The sequence below is a fragment of the Fringilla coelebs genome (genome assembly GCF_963513975.1).
Source record: "Fringilla coelebs genome assembly, chromosome: 3".
NCBI classification, from domain to species: domain Eukaryota; kingdom Metazoa; phylum Chordata; class Aves; order Passeriformes; family Fringillidae; genus Fringilla; species Fringilla coelebs.
In genome coordinates, this window is record NC_140030.1 from 11,789,383 (window position 1) to 11,811,204 (window position 21,822).

Sequence of the window (21,822 nt, forward strand, 5' to 3'; positions counted from 1 at the left end):
TCTGAGGATTAGCCGAGGGGAAAAAAAAATTTAGCAAAGAGTTGTGATAGTAATAATGACAGTACATGGACTCTATCTGCAAAGTGTTAAGGATTTTTCCTTACTAGAGAAGGTGATGCTTAGGGACTCCTGTAAATTTTCCTCTGTGTGTTTTTTTGTTTTTTTTTTTTTTTTTTTTTTTTTAAATGGATAAAAAATTTCTTGGTTTCCTCTTTGCATCTGAACAGTGATGTAAAAAGAGTTTGGATTCACTATTATATTTTCCTGTTCTAATGAAAGCTACTGCTTAGCATGAATCTTGATCCCTTGGAGGTAAACACACAATAATGGGTGTCTGCTTTTTTTTAGATTAAAGAGAATTATACAACAGGAAATTTCTGTGAAAGCTAACTTGAGCAAGAACATATTTTCTGACTCTATTAGCACTTAGTGAGACAGCATGGAGTAGAAAAAAAATGTATCTCTGTTGCTACCTGTACAGAGATCCCACTAAACAGTTTGAGCTGTAATTGCAGCTCATGTAAGTCTTGTCTTGTTGCTGGCTAAGCATATCTGTAGCAGATCTCTTACTGTCATTTCTGGAAAAATCTGTGTGGGCTTCATGATGAGAAACATGTCAAGACTGTTTTCCAGTAGAGAAGGCTATTGTGATGAAGGATTAATTTTGCTACCCCTGTTGTAGGTGAAGACTAAAGCCATAGAGCTGTGATATTGAGGAATACTGGGAAAATGCAGAACACATAAAGCTGACAGCAGATTTGACAAGTCAATGACTTGGGGCTCACTGCTTTCCCCTGTATTACCTGCTGGTCTGAGGACTGGGTATGCTCAGTCTGCAGGCAAAACCCATTAAGAAATCAAGGGAGACACCTCTACTGTGCTGCCAGGATTTTGCACCTAAGAGCTGTGGGAGCTTCAAGCAGTGTGGTGACTTCCCTGTGTCTTACATGGTGCTGACAAGAAATGAGAAACCTCATGTCTCCCCAAGAAATTAGATTGTTAAATAGTGTTTTCTCCAGCTGAGTGAAAGACAATCTTCATGTGCCTTCACCAGCACAGCCCAGCTACTTTCTTATATTTATGTGGGGGAAAAGTGTAACACTTAGAGACTGCTGTGAGAGAAGCCTGCAGCTGGGCAGCCCATTTCAGTACTGTTCACTCTGTCTTGGTTATGGCATCCTGGGTTTTCAGGTCTTTTTTCTTCAAACCAAGACTCAAGGACATCATCAGACATAGAAATGTGGTGTTTACAATCTTTTTTAGGACACTTTCATTTATTTTCATAAGCTTAGTTGACACCTTGAGATGCTTTATCTGTTGATGGGCTTTTAAGAGTTGTAGAAAAGCAAGGTGATGCCCAGGTACACTGTGGCTCTACTCCTCAGATCTTCTAAAAGCATTGTTTGGTGCCATTTTGAAGGATGAGTTATGTAAAGAGTCCTCTTCTCTATTAACCTTTCTGATATGTGGATAAATTCAAGGACCTTTCCCTCCATGGTTAGACAAGGATTATATAAAGCTTCTTGTCAGATGTTCCACGCAAAAATCCATTTGAATATCAGTAAAATCTTTTAAGACATGACAGTGGTACTCTCTCTACCTCAGAGGTGTCTGTTTATACTAAAATACGGGAGCTGCCTTCCTGGTTATATATATAAAAAAAGAAAAAAATTCTTCAAGTGTTTTATCAACACCTCTTTGCCTTTTAAGTGGATATTTTATGACCACATGCTTTTCCCCTGGTATTTGGGATGTTATTTTTATATCCCTGTTAACACAAGTTGAAAGCAGATCAATCTTCTTTGTTTATGCTTAAAGTCTTCTGCAATTTCAACAGGTGAATGACAAAAGTGGTAAGGGAAAAGAGAAGTCTGGTGTGATTTGTTTTTATAGGAAAATAGGAACAATAACAGAAATGTACTGCAGATTGTTATTTCCATTTTAAGTAAATCTTGATAAATCACTGCTCATAAGTAACCCCATATCTAGTCACTGATGGGCAGAAATCTCATCTTTTCTGTAGTCTGCATTCAATGACAGCCAGTATTTTAAAACTTTACTGTTTTGGTGACTTAAAGTAGCAACAACTTAATATTGAAAAACTAAGAAAAGTGCCATCTACTTTTTTGTCCCAATTCATTTTCTCTCCCTGGCATATTCCTTTGCTTTTTCTTTTACATGCCAAACTCTTCAGTAAATGCTATGCACCTCTATCCAGAGGAAAACATGTTCTGACAATGTTCTAATGATTTGGAAAGCTTAAGGAAGTTCAAGTCTTGGCTTCTGCCACAAATCTCTTTGAGTTTTTAGCTGCTTCCATATGTCTTCTTTTATTTGTGCCTGTGAGCCTAGAAACACCTAAACACAGTATTAGCTAGAATGCTGGAAAGGCATGTGCTTGGAGAGAAATGCTTTAAAGCATAAATAAGGTGAGTCTTCCTTCTTGTCATTTCATCAAGTACTGTAGGAGTGCAAGCCTAGGCTGATGTTGGTGTATAAAGAAGCAAAAAGTCAGGGGCTTGATCAGGGATGGGGGCTCAGAAGGATCCAGCTTCTATAGCTCATGAGAAACAGACAGATTTATTGGGATCTGTGAATTCTCGTTCCAGTTTCCTGCCTGTTAAAAGTAATAAGAGGATTTGTGGTTGCATGGCAGTCACTGATCCATTAGAAGCTGGCGGTGTATTTATATTTTTGTGGAGTATTTTTTAGCTACTGCTAGGCAGAGCTGGAAGCACAGCTCCTGGCTTCCCTAGTCGGAGGGGATATTGCAGTTCTCAGAGAAGCAGCTCTCCCAAGGAACTGGCTGAAGCCCATTTGCAGGAGGTTTTCTTTGTCCCAAGCACACCTATGTGCAGCCCAAATGTGTCACCATAAAACCTCTTGGCACCTACATGGTGCTCCTCAGCATAGAATTTCAAAGCCCTGTGTGTGTGCGGGCGGCCCCAGGCTCGCCTCTGCTTTGGGGGGTGGGGGGTGAGCTCCATGGATCACAGAGCTGGGGCTTGCCTAGGGAGCTTCTTCCACTGTGAGCCCTTAACCACTGGGGGATATTCTCTCCAAGGTACTTATTCTTGTCCTCAAGAAGTGATTTAACCTCCTTGCCCTCGCTCAGGGTCTATGTCTGCTGGCAGCCAACACTGCTGTACAGTCCTGTGCACAGAGTGGGCAGAGAAGCTGCTGAGCTCCTGGATCCAGGTGGAAAGCCTGCTCTGCTGAGTGAGGCTGTGCAAGCCTCCTGAATCCTGGGCTCCTCCTGCCTGCAATGCCTTCCCCATTGCACTGCCCTGCCTCCTGCTAAATAGAGCAGTATCTTACCCTTCCAGCTGCCCAGAACAGCCTCTGGTCCCTGAGGTAGGAAATGAACCCAGAGTCTATTGTGATATCCTTGGCACCAGCAACTGCTCCCTCCAGCAGCACTGACTGGCTCACAGCATCAAAGGAGTAAACTGGTATAAATTCCATTATATTTAACTGTCTGTTCTGCCCTGCCTTTTTCTTCCCTAATAAAAGGTTTAGGATGGATGTGGGGCTCTTTTCCCTGGCTTCTGAAATTTTTGGCACTGCGTGGTTCCACCTGGTCCCCCCCTCAGCAATTCACCCAGAGAGGAGGCAGGGGCACACTCAGCATGAAGAACAGCCTGGGGCACAGCAGCTGGGGTCCAGCCATCTCTCCTGATTTGGTGCCACTTGATCATTTCTCTTGCCCTCAGCCTGCTTCTGGGCTGGTCCCTGGCTCAATGAAAAGTGTGTATTTTAAAGTGTGGAAATACTTGTTTAAAAGGCAGGAAAATGCACTTATGTTCAGCAACTGATGGTAATCACCTCATCAGTAAACTGAGAGTAAAGGACTGGTAGTTCAACCAAACTGCAAGGCCTTCTGTATCTCAAAGCTTCTCCTGAGGTTCTAAAATCCTTTTCAATTGATTAATTTCTGTAGAAGCTCTTATAATGTACTTTTTCCATTTTCTCTTTACAATTGAGGATTATCCTTTCATTTTTATGGCTAGTATTACTTAAGAAGTATGATTTCATGTACCTGAGAAGACTGAACACAGTAGAAAACTATATTTTAGTGGTGATGGTTTCTTTTTTAGGATCCACATTCTGCTCTCCAAGTTAGTAAGAAATTTAATTGTGTAGGACTAACCCCAGCTGCCTCTCCTGTATCTTCTCAGCATGCTAAACTCTATCAGACAGAGTATAAATTAATTTTTCAGCCATGGCCTTTCAGCTATTTTAGCTTTATTTCCATGTAGATTTTTAACATGTGTTGAGAGAAGGTGCTTGTATGTGAGAGATGTTCTCTACTTCTGTGACTTGTGCAACATTTTCAGACTGAGGTCCAAATTTTTGCCTCTTTTCTACATATTATTGCTGTTAGAATTAAATACAGCTTTATGGACCTTACTCTCCTGAAAGGTAGAACTCATAAGCATAAGGGGGACATCTCTTGATCCTTTTCATATCACTTGGATATCCTAAACTCCTGGGCCTGAAGGAAAAAGATGAACCTGAACTTTATTCAATATTATTGAGAATAACAAAATGCAACATTTAATAGCAGCAGGCCTTGTACGATCTTGTACTGTGACTACAATAATTCAGATTAATTTCTCTGGATCAGTGAAATATCAGTGTGTCAAAAGGACGAATTACAAAAGGTGGGGTTTATAGAGATGTTTCATGTTAGGCAGAGCAAGAATTCATTTCTTTTTGAAGGGGAGGAACAAATCTGGCACATCCTGGGAAACCTCAGCCATGTGCAGGTCCTAACCCTATTTCTTCCTCCTACTTCTTCCTGCTATTCCCACCATCCCCACAGGTGAAAGGGGAGATCTCCTGTGAGGGGATCCAACAAATTAAATTGTGCATAAGCAGAACCTAGTCTAATAAACCATCTGCACTGTGGATGTGGGCTTTGGCCCCACTGTGGCCCAGGGAGGGATTTAGTGCAGCTCTTTCCCCAAGGTCAGCTTGGGTGCAGCCCTGTCCTGCTGGAGCCTGGGGCAGTGGGAGTAGACACAGCCAAGGTCTGGCTCAGTGACACAGAGGCAGTACCATGTTCTTCTGGGACTCACAGCCTTGCCTCATGGCTCACCTTGAGCTGTTGTTCCACCTTGCACTTGCAAGGAGAGGAACTCCTTGGGCATGTAAAAAGTCACAGCTCAGCAGCTTCAGGGCATTTCTCTCCCCATTTCACTGGGGTGGTGGGGAATGCTGACTGAGCCACTTCCCCAAGGTGCAGGGTTCCTCCTCCTGGGCCTTTCTCCATACAGCATCACCCAGCTTTGTGAGCAGCAGCCTTCTGAGGCCATTAGTCTTTGTTTGCAGATAGGTAAACTGAGGAAACAATGCTGCATGACCAGCCAAGGTCATGAATAAAATAAACTTTTAGCTCCTTGTTTCTCTGCTTTAACCATGACTCTATAGGCTTCCATTGCTGGAGAGCATAGTCCCTACCTGTAGTTTCAGGTGGAGAACATTTAAAGGCCAAGGTTAGAAGTCCTCCCACAAATATGTCTTTGAGAAAGATTGTGGGAGCAGGCTTTCAGTTATGGTTCTGTGCAAGGTCCCATGAGTATCATGCAACTTCAATCCTTTCCAAAATATTCAGATTGACTTTCCCTATGTGGCAAATCTGCTGAAATCTGGATAAGCTACACAGATTTATACTGAGGAATACTCTTCTGACATCAGCGTTGCCACCTCATATTTCTAATTTGACAATTTTATAAGGCTTTAAAAAATTATTTTACTTAAATTCTTGCTGAAACACTAAAGCCTGTAACAAATCTAACATGGGTTAGTTACAAACAGAAGCATGTCTGATATGCTTACATCTGAGTGACAGTAGTACCTGCATAAATTTGAGGGTAGTTGCTTTTTTGTGATAGTGCTGGATTTCATTCTGATTGCCCCAATATGCACATACCATGTGACAAGAGCACTGAATCAGCCTAGGCTGATCCTTGGAAGAAAAAATGTACAAAGATAATTTTAATCCTTCTAAACAAACAGAGGAAAAGAAAAAAAGGGAATAAAGTTTTAGCTTTGTGTTTCTCTGCTACAGGACTTATCCACAGATCTAAACCAGCTGTCCCACAGAGACATGCTGATCTGTGGAGAGACAAACCTGTCACCTTCCAGCTGGTGTGCTCTCTCTGCCTTACATCTCCCCCAGCAGAAAAAGTTAATATGACTTAATTAGCTCCCCACAACTGGGGTTTGCTCCTCTCTGGCTTCTTTCATAGGCCAAGTCTTATGACTCAGTCAAGCAATGAGATTTACAGAGCAGCACATACTTTCAGTGGTATGGTGCCCATTAGTTGAAAGTCAAAGTCCTTAAAAATTAAAATTACATCCCCAGTTGTTTTGTTTGTTTGGGTTTTTTTTAATCTTTTGTGTGCACGTGTTACAGGACTCTGACAGACTGTAGAAAATAGCTGATCTTTGATTGGCTTTTAATAAAATGACATGATTACCAGAGCCCTCCTAGCTTTCAGGACACCTTGAGACTAGAACTTCACATCTTTGTGAAACCTGAATCAATTTATTTCATGTCAGAGAGTAAGATAATCTAATCTTATTTGTTTAAGAAATTTGATGTAAAAGTCTTCCATCATTTATTTGCATTGGATAAGGGGTTTTTTACACATTAAATACAGAAAAAATATATACTTCTGTACATATTAATAAAGAAGACAGGACTTAGCAGTTTATCTATACAAATGTCAGTTTGCTTATATTTCATTTTCAATATTTAGCAGTCATCACTAGATTTTACTTATCTATCAATCAGATTTATAATACAGGATACAGACTATGACAGATTTATTTGTTTACATGCAAAGATGTTCTCACTATTACTTAGTTACTTGATTTTTAGGTACAGTGGAGAGGTGGATAAATAAACAATACACGAACTAAATACACGTTTTTCCTCATCCTATGATTAAAGTGCCTACAAATCAATACACTTAGTATTCTTATGAAGCTGTTGTCATTTTTTTTTAAATTCAGTTTAACATCTATGGATTTACTATTGTCCTTCTAAAACAGGTTCAGTCAGAACAGCGATATGTAAATCCTACGAAGATCAGCTGTCTTTTTTTTTTTTTTAACTTTTGTATCAGACTAAGTTTAATATTTCTCAAAAGTTATTTAAAAAAAAAAAAAAGGCAAATAGCAAGACTTCTGTCTCAGCAACCTGCGGCTCAGGTTTTCAGGCACTCCTACATCACCTTCCAGCATCGCGTCCCAGGCACAGAGGCGCTTCCCCTTCCCTGGCGCCGTCCTCCTCTCACACCGGGCCCCGCCGTGCTCTGACGAGGAAGAAATGTCGATGGTTTTTGTTTGTAAAGACCCTGAGCGTGCCGGGGCAGGCGCTCCCGGCGGGCTCTACGCCCGCTTGACGCTGTTGAGGAGCTCGGTCAGCTCGCCGATGTACTTGATGGTGTACTTGAGGGTCTGGATCTTGGTGAGGGGCTGGCCGCGCTGGCTGTACACGGGCGGCAGGTAATTGCGCAGCGTGTGCAGCGCGTCCGCCAAGGTCCTCATGCGCAGCTTCTCCCGCTCGCTGGCCTTCCTGCGCCGCTGGGCCGACATCCGCACCTTGGTGCCCTTGGGCAGCCGCGCCTGCCCGGGGCTGGGCAGGTAGGCGGCCGGGAACTCCACCAGGCCGTAGCCCGCCAGGCCGCTGCCGCCGCCGCTGCTGTAGGGGGTCTCGGCCGCCGCCGGGCACGGGGACGAGGAGTAGGACTCGAAGGAGGGCGTCGGGGACAGGCTGTGCGGGGGCGACACGGGGTGCAGCTCGAAAGGCCCGGCGGCGCTTTTCCAGTCCCAGGATGACAAGCAGGCGGGGTGTTCCGAGCCCAGAGCGTCTTCCATGTTAATCAATGTCTCGTGCAGCTTGTCCATGCTGGAGGAGCGCTCGGGAGAAGCGATGCCCTCTGCCCACCAGCAAAGGCTGGAGCCGCCGGCCGCCGAGACCTTTTTATGATGGAGGGAGGAAAGTGACAGAGTGGGAACACGGGCTCGGTGCGAGGAGTTCAAAGGAGCGCCAGAAGTGCTAAGATAGAAAATGAACTCCTGATGTGCTAGTTTCTTCTCAGTGATAATTATCAACCTTCAGCTAAAAAGCCTTTAAGCTAACAGGCAACAGCAAGAAAGGGAGAAAAAAAGATTATCTTCTCGCAACTAAACCGATTAGGGCTGCGCATCTACATTGAGCGTTGCGCTAGGGGGAAAAGTGCCGAGAGAGGAAAAAGAAAATTAATCATTTTACAAAACTATTTACAGATCTAGAATTTATTGGTTGCTAACACACATCCTAAATTTAAGCCACTGAGCCCTGATTTTTAGGTAACTGAAGGCGATGGCACTGCAGTGGTGAATATGTGACCCATGCTGACTGCTGCTGGGCTATCTCTTGTCTGCACGTTAATTGTGAAAGTCAAAGATGGTTTGTTTGGATTTGTGTGTGTTATGGCTCTCTGTGGATTTTTCCTCTCATGAGATTGCAACTCATGAGAAACCTATCACTTTGGTTTTCAATATGAGAAAGGAGAAAAGAACTGCAATACATTCCCCTGCAGTTTGTAGCTTTATGTCCTATTTAAATACATGATTGGGAAATCAAAAAGGAAATCTGTAATTGTAAACAAGGTCAAAGTCCCATTAAAAATAGGAAAATGTAATTAAAAAGAAAGACCTAGGAAGCAAAATACACAGTGTATAAAATTTGGGTCCAGCCAAATGTTTTCCATGGAAACTTAATTCAAAGTAATATACAGGTTATTGGTGTGTTAGAGAAGAGTAGAAGCCAGTTCTGTAAAATTTTCTATGTCTAGGATTCTGTTCTGGCAAAAAAGCCCTTTTCCAGCCCCAGTTCAATGCAACAATGGTTACATGTTACACAGTTCAAGTGAAAATGTATAACTTATAAATTAATATCATTAATAACAAGCACTTTTCATCTCTAGGCTTCAGTACAGCTTCCAGTGATGATTAATGTTCTCTATTACTCTGGGGAAATGGATAAGTGGAGGCAAGGAGGAGCTTTCCCCAAATCACACAGCAAAGCATTAAGAGAGCCAGGAAAACTGTCCAAAACTCCAGAGCTCTGCAGCTGTTGAGCAGCTTGGCTGCCAGCCATGACTTTGTGTTGGCATATAATGGAAGCAAAATGTAATATATAGTGAAAAGAAGGGGAGAAAGAGTGTCAACCTGGAGGAAAAATAAAAGTAGGATTTATTTTAGAGTTTCCTTCTGTGTAATGATCTCTGTGTGCTCCATGATCCGCTCCAAATGCCTCAGAATTGCACACAGGTTTTCTGGAACATGCCTCTTCTTTCTGTGAAATCCTCACTATAACCACACAAAAAAAAAATACTTAGCATAGTTACTGGGAAGGCTTTTGTGAGTTTTTCTGAGTTAGGTATCAAAATGTTAGGAGGCATCTTATGGTTTAAAACTTACTGGGTTTATCCTGAGATGAATAAGAAAGTACCAAAGTGAAGGATTTTTGCATTTCAACCAGGGCTGAGAAAGTTTGACTATTGTGACATCTACCCCACACAAGAACTCAGGGCACAGCTCCTACAGACAGGATTGCTTTGTGTTTTATGGGTGCCTCATCATATTCTGAGCTCTTCTCTGGTCCTTCTTTAAGGAAAATCACATTAAACGGTCCTAAGAAGCACAGAGATGCTAAAACTGTTAAAACTTAAAATTAAGACAAGATGACATGTATTTTCTATGACTTCAGTGATCTGAATGGTTTCATTGAGTACCCAGACAATGGTCACAATGTCACAAGTTGGACATAGGATCTAATTTTGCATAAAGAGGGAGCTTGTCCTGTCCAACTCCTTTTCCTTTTTCCTCCCTCCTGTATTTGTGTTTAAAGTGTTTTTTCCATTTGACAGGGCCCCTGCTTTTATTTCATGTCTTTTTTTTTCTCTCTTAACACAGCAATTAAAAGACTACAAATACAGAAATATAAGGAAGGGGAGGTGGGAAAGGAAGCACTTTTGTCAGGGTGTGAAAAGGGAAAGAAACTTTCCGATATATGTATCTATATATGCATGTATACATGTCTACATGTACATAATATATACATGTGGAATATATAAATATATTAAAAACACACATAGTGAGCACATATAGAGACTCTTCTGTACAGCAGTTTCATTTTGGAACCAAATAGCAATTTAATGCTGTCAAATTTAGAAGCAAAAACTTCAACCAGTCGCTTGTTTGCTGACTATAAATAATGTACCTCACCAATTAATTTATGGGTAAATCACAGAAAGTGTTTCTCAGACACCAGGGGGGGGAAAGATTTTGTGCACATCCAAGATTTTGTACAGATTTTTGCTGTGAATGAGAGACTAACACATTCTGATTTCATCTCTGTGTTCTTATATATTGGGATTTAGATGAGATTAGGCAGGGAGGAGGAATGCAGATTACAGCAATACCTGTATCTTTTCTTAAATCTTAGGAGTACATGTTTAGAGCAACCAAGGCAGGATATGTGAGTATGTAGATGATTATTCTAATAATTGCATGAAAAATCACTGGATCTTGTAAGTTTATGCTCTTGTGACTGTTACACAAGCAAGAAATATTTACAGGATTTTCTATATTAATAGATATTATGGAGCTAATGCCTTGCAATCCTTTTGTGTTCTCTGACACTGTTTTAGCTTGGGCACACTTTTATATCCCAAAGGCTTCCTGGCTGTGGTCCAGGAGATGCCTTCAAGGGCACAGGGGTGAGCAAAGGGTTTCCCCAGACTAAAGCAATCATTGCCACAACACATCTTCAGAGCCAAAGAAGGGGCTGTGCCCTGTTTGCTCTGCTGGTGGAAATGCAGACAGATGTGCTGTTTGGAAAATCAGCCACCCATTTCTGGCCACAGCCCCCAGGTTCCTTAAGAAGACTCAAATGAAGCGTGCCTTAGTTTTGGCTGAATTGGGAAGCCTCTCCGTGATCCTGGTGTGATCCACAGCCTGCATAAGTCAGCAGAGCCTTGTGGCATGTAGCTGTTCTTGGATTGATTGGCTTTGGACAATGCTACATTTGCACCCACAAGAATGAGAATTCTTGCTTAGGAAATGATCTTGCAAAGTACAGAAAATTAAAACACGCAAAAATCAATGGGAATGGTAGAACAGTTCTCAGCGTTATTTACAACACTTTAAAAAGTATCATACAGAGGAAGGTAAGGCCACAGGCTGGATACCAGGTTTATTTTTCTAAGCTCTATGACAACTGGATGCTCTCATTCAAGTACTAAGAAAGTCTAGTGTTTCAGGTGGCCTCTTCCTAGACATTAAATACACAGAAAAAGGAAAAAAAATTTTGCAGTCTTTATTTTATTCTGCCTCATCAAAATTTTAGGAATTTCCTTTTTATCCATTAATAATGTCAAAACATTGAAGGGAAGTGAGATACTAGGCTAGCACCAGTGAAATATGAACTGACAAAAAATGATAAGGCATTTTCCCCTTGACTGGTAGTTTGGATTTTCATTTCAATAATCTATTCTGCAGTACAAATTCTAACATCACAATCTTCATCTCCTTCAAAATGAAATGTTCCTTGCTCATATTTTTGAATTCATCACAGGAACATGGATGCATGGGAGGCACAAAAAATTTTCCATTTAAAAAAAACCCAAACCACCTATGTCATAGAAAATTTCTAGAGCTTCAGGTTTTAAATTTAAAATAAGAAGTCCAGACTTATTATTATGTAATGAGTCATGCCATATTATGTATGGCATAATATGGCATGATTATGTATAGTAAAAAAAATTCATTTTTGTGTACAGTAATTTACAACGGATATATTTTTTTTTTCTATATTAGAATGTACTTCCATCATACTGTGATTTTGGTAGGAGAAACAGACAGTGATTAAAAAACTATAGTGGCTGGGAAGAATGCAGGCTGAAACTGAGTAAACATGGATAAATGTGTTTAAATAACACTAATCTCATCACAGTCAGCCTCCTTTACAATCAGGATAGAAGTCTAGGATTATTTTTCACAAGAAGCAGATCATACTAACATCCTTGTAGAGCACTGTTACAGTCTCATCTTGCAGTTTGTAAGGTGAAAATAAAAATCCATCTCCCACAAGCTTTTGAAGTCACTTCACCTCCTCTTTTATAAATGGCTCCCCAAGTTTTGGCTGCAGCGCCGCCCGCTCGTTGTGGAGGTGTCTGTGGCCTTCCTGCACAAGGAGTCAATCACCACATATAAAATGTGGGGCAAGCAGCTGCAGGTCTCACCAACTTCAGCAGACGCAGCAGGTGTTCAACACTTCTGAAAAACAGTGTTGAACACCTCTGTTTACATCCAAGCTGGCAATAAAGGAAGGAAAGGATCCACCACATTTGTTATCCAGACTCACATTAGCCACCAGACAATGCTTCTCTCCTTTTTAAGGTTTTGCCTCAGTTTGGATAGAATAATTTTTTTTTTTGATTTTTACACCTTGAAGCTCCCTCCCTACTTGTGGAAGAAGGTTTAATCTAGTTCCAACCTCAGCTGAAACAAATAAGACTTCTGAATAAGCAAGCTGGTCAACAAATCCATATATTTGGGGTTTTTTTGAGGTCAGTATGCTGAAGAATGCGGATGCATAGCCACTTACAGTTCCCAGAGGGAAAAAAGGCAGCAAGAGAATAAGTACCAATTCTAATTCTAAGTCCAGCTGTATAACAGGGAGGCCAAAAGCCTTACTATAATCAAGGAAAATAATATGTAAATTAGATGTCTAATTGTTATTAGACAACTAGACCATCTTTGGTCAAGCAAATCTGTGGCTAGCACAAAAGAAACTGTTGTTATGAATTTGTAGTAAGATCAGAAATAGTTTAGTTCTAATGCTGTTAAAAAATCCTCCCATAAAGATCTAAAACATTTAATGTTCTCAAGGGTGCAACTCCAAAATACCCAGACTGGACTCTCCTCATGGAGAGAAACAGTCAAGTGAGTATCACTGATTTCTCCAGGGCTTTGCATAGTGAACAAGCATCTCTCTGGTGTTGGGCTGGCAGGATCAGGACTTATCTATTTGCTTTACATCCTCAAATGTAAGCATTTGATCCTCCAAATAGTGTCAGTCCCCATCGACTGACAAGTGACATCAGCTCCGCAATTCATTTTAAACATCTGATCTCCAAGCAACTGGCTTCCCAGATGAAAAGCCCTACGTGTGGAATTTACACCTACCCACCTTTTAAGTAGTGAGTTTATTACCTAGTGGTTTTCAGCTGATATTTAGGAATGTCTTTTTAATACCCCTGTTAACAGAAGTTGAAAGGCGGTTCGACTATGTGGTTGGTCTTTAATGTCCACTGGCTACTTGAGCCAGAAGGAAGGGGCAAAGCTGGGGGAGGAAGGAGAGCCTAAGAAGATTAATTTTGCTCAGAAATGAGAAGTAACAGATATTATCAAAATAATAAAAGCTCTTTCTGAAGGAAAACTCTGTTAGCACTTAGTGCAGCTAATTATGTCAGCTTTCACATTTAGTTTTAAAAACTGTTGTGTGCTGTAATGGAGGGGATATATCTCCATGTTTCATGGGAGAGGTGGAGGGTTACCTATTGCAAGTATTTCAAGATCAACTATACCTCCTTTCCTACCCAAAAGCATACATTCAAATTTAATCAATTATGAAGTACAATATATTTTATCCCCAAGTGTTTCTTCTACTGTCCCATGAACGGTGGAATGATTGCCTTTGCCATGTGTAACAGTGGTTTGTTTCACAGGCCTTATTAAAAAACTGAGATAGCACTAAGGGTTTGCACTCTTGCTTTCCTGCTGTTTAAAATGGGCTTTCATGCATTCATTTTGCAACATGATGAATTTTTCAAAACTAGGTAAATATTACAAGAAATTCCAATAACTAGGAAAATTCTATTGAAAGCTCAGTTGTGGCTGTAGTTGAGCTGCAGAGCTGAAGCTGTGTGTTTGTGAAGGGAGCTATTTTTCAATTTCTGTGATTACATTTCAGTTCAGGCTGTTCCTTTTGGTCCACTGAACCTCCTTATCAGTATCTGCTAATTTCTTCCTCCCCCACATTTTAGCATTGATGGGCAGAATTGCTGTGTGCTGCTAACAGAAACCATGTTTCATCTCCATGCTAAATGAAGTTATGCTCTGGGCAAAGTCTCAGTTCAGTTTAATAATTATAAAATAGATCAATAGTCTGGATAAGAGACAACATAAAAGTGTTAGATTACAGATTTTATTTAGCACTTACATATTTCATATTCTCAAATAAAATGCTGTGTGTCTGTTTGAGCACCTTTCAGGGCACGTGGTTAGCCCTGGGTAAGGACCATTGATTTCAAACTGCAGTAATAGATTTCTTGGCAAGTTGCTAAATCTTAATTTTAGTCACATTCAATCCCACCAAAAAAAAAACCCCAAGTCTGTCCTTCAGGCTATTGATTAATCTAAATAGGATGTTAATTTGGGGATTTTTTTTTTGCATTTGCTCAGAGTGCTTCCATGAATTTTGCCTACTGAATTAAACTCAGTCCTAGAAGAGTCCCATGAATATATTTGAGTAAAATTGGTCATATTTTTTTTAGGTAATGCTGCATATGCAGAGGTTTCCAAATTATATTGAAGTGTAGGTAGTGGTTAATGTCTTGGAGAGCAGAGCTTCCATCAGAGGGACTGGAGAAAATTATCCAGGACCAGCTTTGGGATGTGCAGAGAAAGCAAAAGCAAATCCCTGTGCTGGCTGGGATAACCCCATGCAGCAGCACAGGCTCAGGGGAACAAGCCAGGAGGCAGCTTCTTGGAAGACCTGCAAAGCTTGGTGGGTTGAAACAGTGGAGCAAGTCCAGAAGAAGTTCACCAGGCTGTCTGGGGGACCAGGGAATGTGGTGTGTGGGCAGAGGAGCTCAGGGCAGGCCTTACCTCTGCCTGCAATTGCAGCTACCTGGTGGGAGGTGAAAGGAAGAGCAGCCAAGCTCTTTGCACACTGCAGGAAAGAGGCAACAAGCACCATTTCTGAGTCTTAAAAGCCCTTGGCCTTCCAGTGATGCATTATAGGTTTCCTGCTGGTGATAGAAGACACAGATATTTTTCCTGCCTGGTTATATTTTTGAACAGTTGTGTTTGGGTTACACAGACCATAGTGCAGAGGTCTGTGTCCTCTACCCCTGAGGACCCTGCTCCTTTTCTATACCTCGTAATCAACTTTTATTTTCTACCCCTTCTCAATTTGTCTACTTCTAGTTTGTTCCATCTATCACTAAATATTATTCCTTTTCCTATTTGTTTGTCATTTAATTAATTTAATTTCTCTCTCTCTTTTTCTTTAAGGTTTCATCTGCTTGATTTTCTGTGTCTCACTTTTTTTTTTCTGCTTCTTGGTACTGACAGTAGAAAATTATGCCTTTTCTTGACATCTCCTCCTCAGATAATCATACATCTCTCTTTATCTAGTCAGCTGCATGGATAAAGTTAACTTAGGAAACATAATTATCCACTTGAAACAAGTTTTTAAGGCAGTCCTAAGCACAGTTTATCAAATAGTTATATTGTTTTGGTATATAGTTACAGATAGGGACTCAGTTAAGGTTATAAAGTTGAAAAAAAATACTTTAAGTCACTGCTGTTTAGAAAAATATTTTTTAATTTCTGTTTTTAAACACAAAAGAGAGTAAAAAACCTTATCTCCAACCCAGAATACTTAAGTATGGGCCAATAAGTCAAACTTAGGAATCTATCATCAGGTCAAAGAAAGAGAAGGTAAAATGTAGAACTAGAGGGAAAAAAGGATTACCAATCAAACCCTCAGCTTGCCTTCATTCTGAGAGCCCATTTAGCTGTGTGCTGCTGTCCCCATCACTCTGAGGAGACACAGACATCTGGTTTGCACCCTGCCTGAGTTCCTGCTTAGTTAATGGTAATTGGATGTGTAAAAGTGGTGCATGCATGAATAAGCAGGTAGATCTCACAACAGCAGCTATGCAAATCCGGGAGGCAGCTGGTCCTGGCTGCCACTCCACTCCCTTCGCATCCAGTTTGCCGCGATCCAGGGAGAGCAGTGAAGCGCTCTCTGTGGAGGCAGCACAGCCGGGTCACAATCAGGACGGGAAATCAGGTCCCCCGTGTCCCGTTCACAATCAGGACGGGAAATCAGGTCCCCCGTGTCCCGTTCTCCCCCTGCCACTGACCCGCATGATCTTCTGCTCTCGCTCCCCAAATCTCTCCCTTCCTTGGAGAGAGGCTGTGCCAGGGGAGGAATCGCCTCTCTGCAGAGATCTCTGTAGTGCCCACCACAGCGGTCAGCTTAAAATGGAGACGGAAATAGAAAGCAAATTCTAAATTCTCCGGTTGATGCTGCTTTAAGCCAGTTGAGCTTCTAGAGAAGTGATTTTCTACAGTATAAATTGGCAAATGGGTTGCAGCAAAAATAAAGGGAAAAGAAAAAAAAAAAAAAAAAAGGAAAACGTTGATTTCCCTGACATTGACCTGCCCTGTCAGGCTGAGATGCGAATTCATCAGTGTCTCGCTCTTATCTGGTATCTGACATTCTGTGATCAGTTGAAAGCAAAGTAACACAGATGGATGGCGTTCCCTTTTGAAGAACAAAATGTTCCGAGAACTGAATTTTCAAGTACATTCAACTTGAAGTTAACTCTTAGATTGAAGGAGCATCTTTTAAAGGAGAGGCAGGAAAAAAAAAAACCAAACCAAACCAATAACAACCAGGAACTCAGAAGGGCTCTTGGGGTTTCCCAATTGATGTGCACCAAAGTAAGCTAACATTTACATAGTCCCTGCTACCTTCAGTGTGCTCCAGACAATGGCTAATCAGTACTCATTACACAGCTTTAAAAAGGCCCAGTATTCTGGGGTGGTGACCTGCATCCTCCCAAATAAAACCTAGAGCCTGAGGCTATTTGGCCACACACCTCCATCCTTGGAACTTTCCTGAGATCAGACTGGTTGTCCCTCTCCAGGGAACCTACCAAGCCTTGTATTCTTTCAGAGGAAAAGATCAATTTGTAGAAATATCATTTGCTAATGGAACAGGAAAGAATTTGATCCAGGGAATTTTTTAATTAGTGAAAAGATTACTTTAGGAATCAAATCTGTGATGAGAATGAAATGAGGCACTGGCTCACACACCTGGAATTCATCATTACGATCCAGCAAAGGAATTGGGTAGTTATGTGAAATTTAAAAAAATCATGAGGGATATAATACTCCTGTTTCAAATACTGAGCTATGTTCCTACTGAATCCTTAGGCTTCCTACTTACATTGGGGTCAGATAGTAAATACTAAGAACATCTTTTATATATCCTAGGGTTGTGTGTTTGCTTATGCTCATACATGCTCATGGTGCCAGGAGCACCCTGATTTTTTTTTCAAGGCTTCCTCTTCTAGCCCAAAGATATCTCTCTTGCCCAGAGAGTTTTTTTTCCTTTTTTTTTTAGCAAAACAAAAATTAAAATAATATTTAATAAGTGGCTCCATGGCTGCCAGTCTTTTCTCACTTGATGTCAAAATTCTTCAAGTGTTCTGCAGCAAGAAGTTCTTTTCAGTTATAAATTCAAACCTATGGAAGAAGCCAATCTTTATCAACGTTTATAGCTAGTGGACCACCAGACTTTATTCTTTAAAATTTTCCATGAGGACTTTCTCTAATTTAAAATAAACTCTAATAATAGAAGTTTTAATGTATTTTATTTCTAGTGTTATCTAAAGACCCCTTAAATTCAGCAATAAAATATTTTCTGGACACAAATAGTTTAATTATTTTTTTCTAGTGTAGGTCTTCAGGGTGACTCTCAGAGCTACTTTTGCTCCTAGATCTTCCACCTGGTAAAACGTGCACGTAGGTGTCCGGCCAGAGGCACAAGCACTGAGAGGAAAAGATCAAAGGCCTGTAAATGTGTCAAACTTTCAAATGCAAATCACCTGCCATAACGCTGCTGAGAACAAATCCTTCATTATCACCATTCTGTGAAAGGCTTAAATTAGCCTGAATTAGCTGAAAAGAACAAGAAAGAGAAAGCCATCTATCTTCCTGTGAGTTTTATTACCTTTAGATTTATTTGGCTAATGGTTTGATAGCCCACTAATCCGAATATCTGCATAACCGATTCTTCAAATAATCCATAAATAAAATACGCGATCACATAATGTTGTTATTAAACTGAGATCTGTGACAATAAATTAATAAAAGAGCACTTAAAATAAGCCACTCCTTTTCATTGCCAAACTATGAGCTACTTGTGATTGATATAATAGCAATTTTAAACTGGCTTCTAAGCTTGAATCACATTTAGAGGAATTGTTTAATGTGCACTTCCTAAATTGTCTGTTCTCCAGATAGATGCTGTACCCATCGTTACTATTGGCTGTCATTCTGCAAACGTCATTACTTTTCTAAGAGGTACTATGTCTTGGAGTTTTTTATGAATAGTTTTAGTGATGTAATAGAATATTTGATCAATTTAATTGACTAGAAGAGCAAGAGTTATAACCCCCCACAATTGCACTGTACTTTATTTATAAGGGGAAGTCCTAGCACTGTATTTTATTAAATGAATGACTGCAGAGAGGTTTTGTTAAGTGAACTTTATTTGGAACTTGAAAGAGGATAGACTGCTGTCAGCAAGCTCTTGGTTGGGTTGGACAAGGCAATGTCTGGGAAGAGCTGGCTGGAGATCCTGAGCTCCACAAGCTTCTTCACAGGATGTCCTTGGGTGGGTCTGGTGGGACTTCCCAGAATAATCTTTGCTGGTAAATTCTATCTGCACCATGGACACTTTGTACCTCACTGGCTCTTCTGTTGGTCAGATTTTTAATATTTTCCCTCTCTGAAACATTCATTCCCACACAGTCACTTGCTTAGGTTGTATTCCAAGTTATCAATACAGTTAATCACAATATTCAAACTCAGGTCTTTTTTCCAGGCAGGAATAACAAAACTCTAAGATTTCCATACAAGAGGACTATTCCAGAACCTATGGATGAAGACCCCACAATTTTGAAATCTTCCTGTTCAGTGTCAGAGCAGCTCCAAGTCTTTGGCTTCTGTGATAAGAGTTCCTGGCCATTGGAAGACACCAATGATTGTTGATAGAGATTTTTTCCTGAATCTGTAACTTATGGCTTCCCAGCACAAACAGTTTGTGTTGAAGTAGAAAAGGGAAAAAAAAAATCCCACACTTAAATTATTGGTGTCTTACAAGGTAAATATACTATCACAAAGAAGTTTTTGCAAGATAACATCTCTGTTATTGGTGGGAATATAATCTCGGTGGATTTGTTCTGTTCTTTGTAAAAGTTCAAACACATCCATTTTACACAGTTATTCTTCAGATTATCTGTGTGGGGAGAAGAATGTTCTCTCTTTAAGAACTCAGTGGTGAGCTGTTGAGAAAAGAACAAGCAAAGACTTATTGGCTGTTGAATTTTTTTTTTTATTAAATATGCTAGGTTGTTATATAGAAATTAATAGATTATTACAGGATATTTTTCAGCCCAGTTTCCAAACCACTAACACCAGAGATTACAATGTGTAAAGTGCTGGATTAGAAGGTTCTGGATAAACGTTTGTTTGGTAAATAGAAATTTGGGCTTTGAAGCTGAAAAAGCTACCACCAACCCCAAACAGAAAATATCACTGTTCATCCTGCTTGTTTTCAATATTATATCTCAGAACTCCTTATCTATATGATTATTGTAGCATTTTCTTCTGGTATTGCTAAAAAGAATATTCTTAAAACAGAACAGCAGAATAACATATTCTATGAGCTTCTACCATTACCATACTAGAAACCATAGCAGGCAGCAAGTGACTGTGGTAGTGGGGAAAAACAACAGAATGCCATCAGCAGAAAACAGTATTTCTTTAGAAATCACAAACAAAAATCAAGAGGCTACAACTTTTCCCAAATAACTTTCTTGCAAATTCTAAGCAATCTGCAAGAAGAAAAGGGATTTTTAGAAAGGGAAACAAAGTGACATCCTCTTTGATGATGGCATTTCAGTAGACTCCAGAAAAATAGTGTATTTCTGCTTGGAGGTGCATGAGCACAAACCCATCACCTTCCCTTGGACCTGATTGATAGGAAGAACACCTACAAATCCCACACATCTCATGATAAATAGTAAACACAAAGAACACAAATCACTATGCTGTAAAAGCTTGTATTTTTCACGTTAAAAGGTAATAGAAAAGCAGGAGTAGATGTTGGGCTGTGCATGACTCACTAAAAATTGTTGTAGGGGCCATACACAGGGAGGACAACAGTTTGGCTGGATTTGTACAAAGGAGTACAGAGTTGCTGATCTGCATGCCTTGGGCTTTCCCAGGAGGTTATACCAAATCTGGCAACACAAGTGCTTGGGAATGCAGGATTCATATATGCCCTATGCCACCCCACTGTACTATTCCCTGCTCTAATGTTGCATTTCCTAAAGTTCTCTGTAATATCAGCATCACCTTTCTCAGTTTTTTGATAGCTTCTCAAAGCAAAGACTTTACATCCTCGTGTACCCCTCCTGTACCCTTGGTGTTCTTTGATGTGACTGACAGCCAGACACAGCCCACATCACAGCTTAGGGCAGCACATGTGAGCTGGCTGCCCAGCAGACTGTCAGCAGAACCACTGCTGATTTCTTTCCATCAGGATGGCATGGCCCTAATTAGCAGAAATCAGCTCTATTCCACATTTCTAACTGGCAGGTCTGATTTGGTAAAGAAGCCATTCAATAATTAGAAAACTAGCAACACATTAATCTGGATATAAAGTCCTATGAAGTCCCTGTACATTAGGTATGCATGTGGCTGTCACTCTTGAAGCCCTTTGTTCCCTTAAACTCCAGGTTTTAGGGATTCTGAGACTGAGTTCAGGGCTCTTTCCCACCCAGCTGTATGTAGATCAAGCACCAAATTTAACTCTCCAGTGCAAAAGCTTCAAAGAAAATGTCTACAATACACTGCAGTGGGCTGGGAGACAGAGATGTTTAAAGGCTAAATCTGCTCTGGGACATGGCATTCATGTTGGACTGAAAGACAGTCTGAATTCAGCCTCAAAGGGGCCACAAATTTCATGGTTTTGAGGCAGTTAAAACTTGGACTGTTTCTAGAGTTGGGCCTATCTCATCTGTCTGTTGTTATGTGGTGTCACTGCCAGAGCAGCACTGGGACCTTGGGATGGACAACTAAGACAGCATGCAAGGGCTCATCTAGTTTGCCCCTGAAATTATCCAAAACAGACCACACTCACAATTCCTTCTACCATGTGCCAAAGAATACCCAAAACTTACCACAGATCCACCGTTTGTGAAAAATATTTGGTGAGACAACTAGCTGGTCTTCAAACTTGGCTGCAGAGGTGCTCTAGCAGAGCAAATTGCATTTTAAAATAAGATATTGAAATAACAAATACTAATGTAGAGCTAATTCTACACTACATTGGCATTTAAAATATTCTGGATTGACCTCTTTTCTTTAATTGATTTTTATTCAGGCAGCTAATGAAAATTAAATATCCATCAGGAATTTTAGGCTAGCTGTTTTTAATGAATAAGATTTTCAAAGCTATGTCCCTTTCTCCAGTTGTGCTCAGTCTCTGAAGTGGCAAAACCTCTACAACTTGGTCAAGGGAAATTGGGGCAGGGGTTGGACTTAAAGAACTTTTCAAGTTTCCTATGTGATTAAATTAAATTCAGTACTGGTGGTAGCTGTAATGCAGGATACACGAGCAGGAGAACTGTGCAGAGTGCTTCTGTCACCGCTTGTAATTTTGTTTTC

The 21,822-nt window shown here is 40.5% G+C and overlaps 1 protein-coding gene across 1 annotated transcript; it reads right to left on the minus strand.

The window, feature by feature from the left end:
* Positions 1-7,401: 7,401 nt before the first annotated feature.
* MSGN1 (mesogenin 1) lies at positions 7,402-7,920 on the minus strand (the record flags this gene model as incomplete). Its single annotated transcript, XM_084203313.1, has 1 exon — positions 7,402-7,920. One exon carries the CDS (start codon positions 7,918-7,920, stop codon positions 7,402-7,404), a length of 519 nt encoding a protein of 172 aa, XP_084059439.1.
* Positions 7,921-21,822: the final 13,902 nt, after the last annotated feature.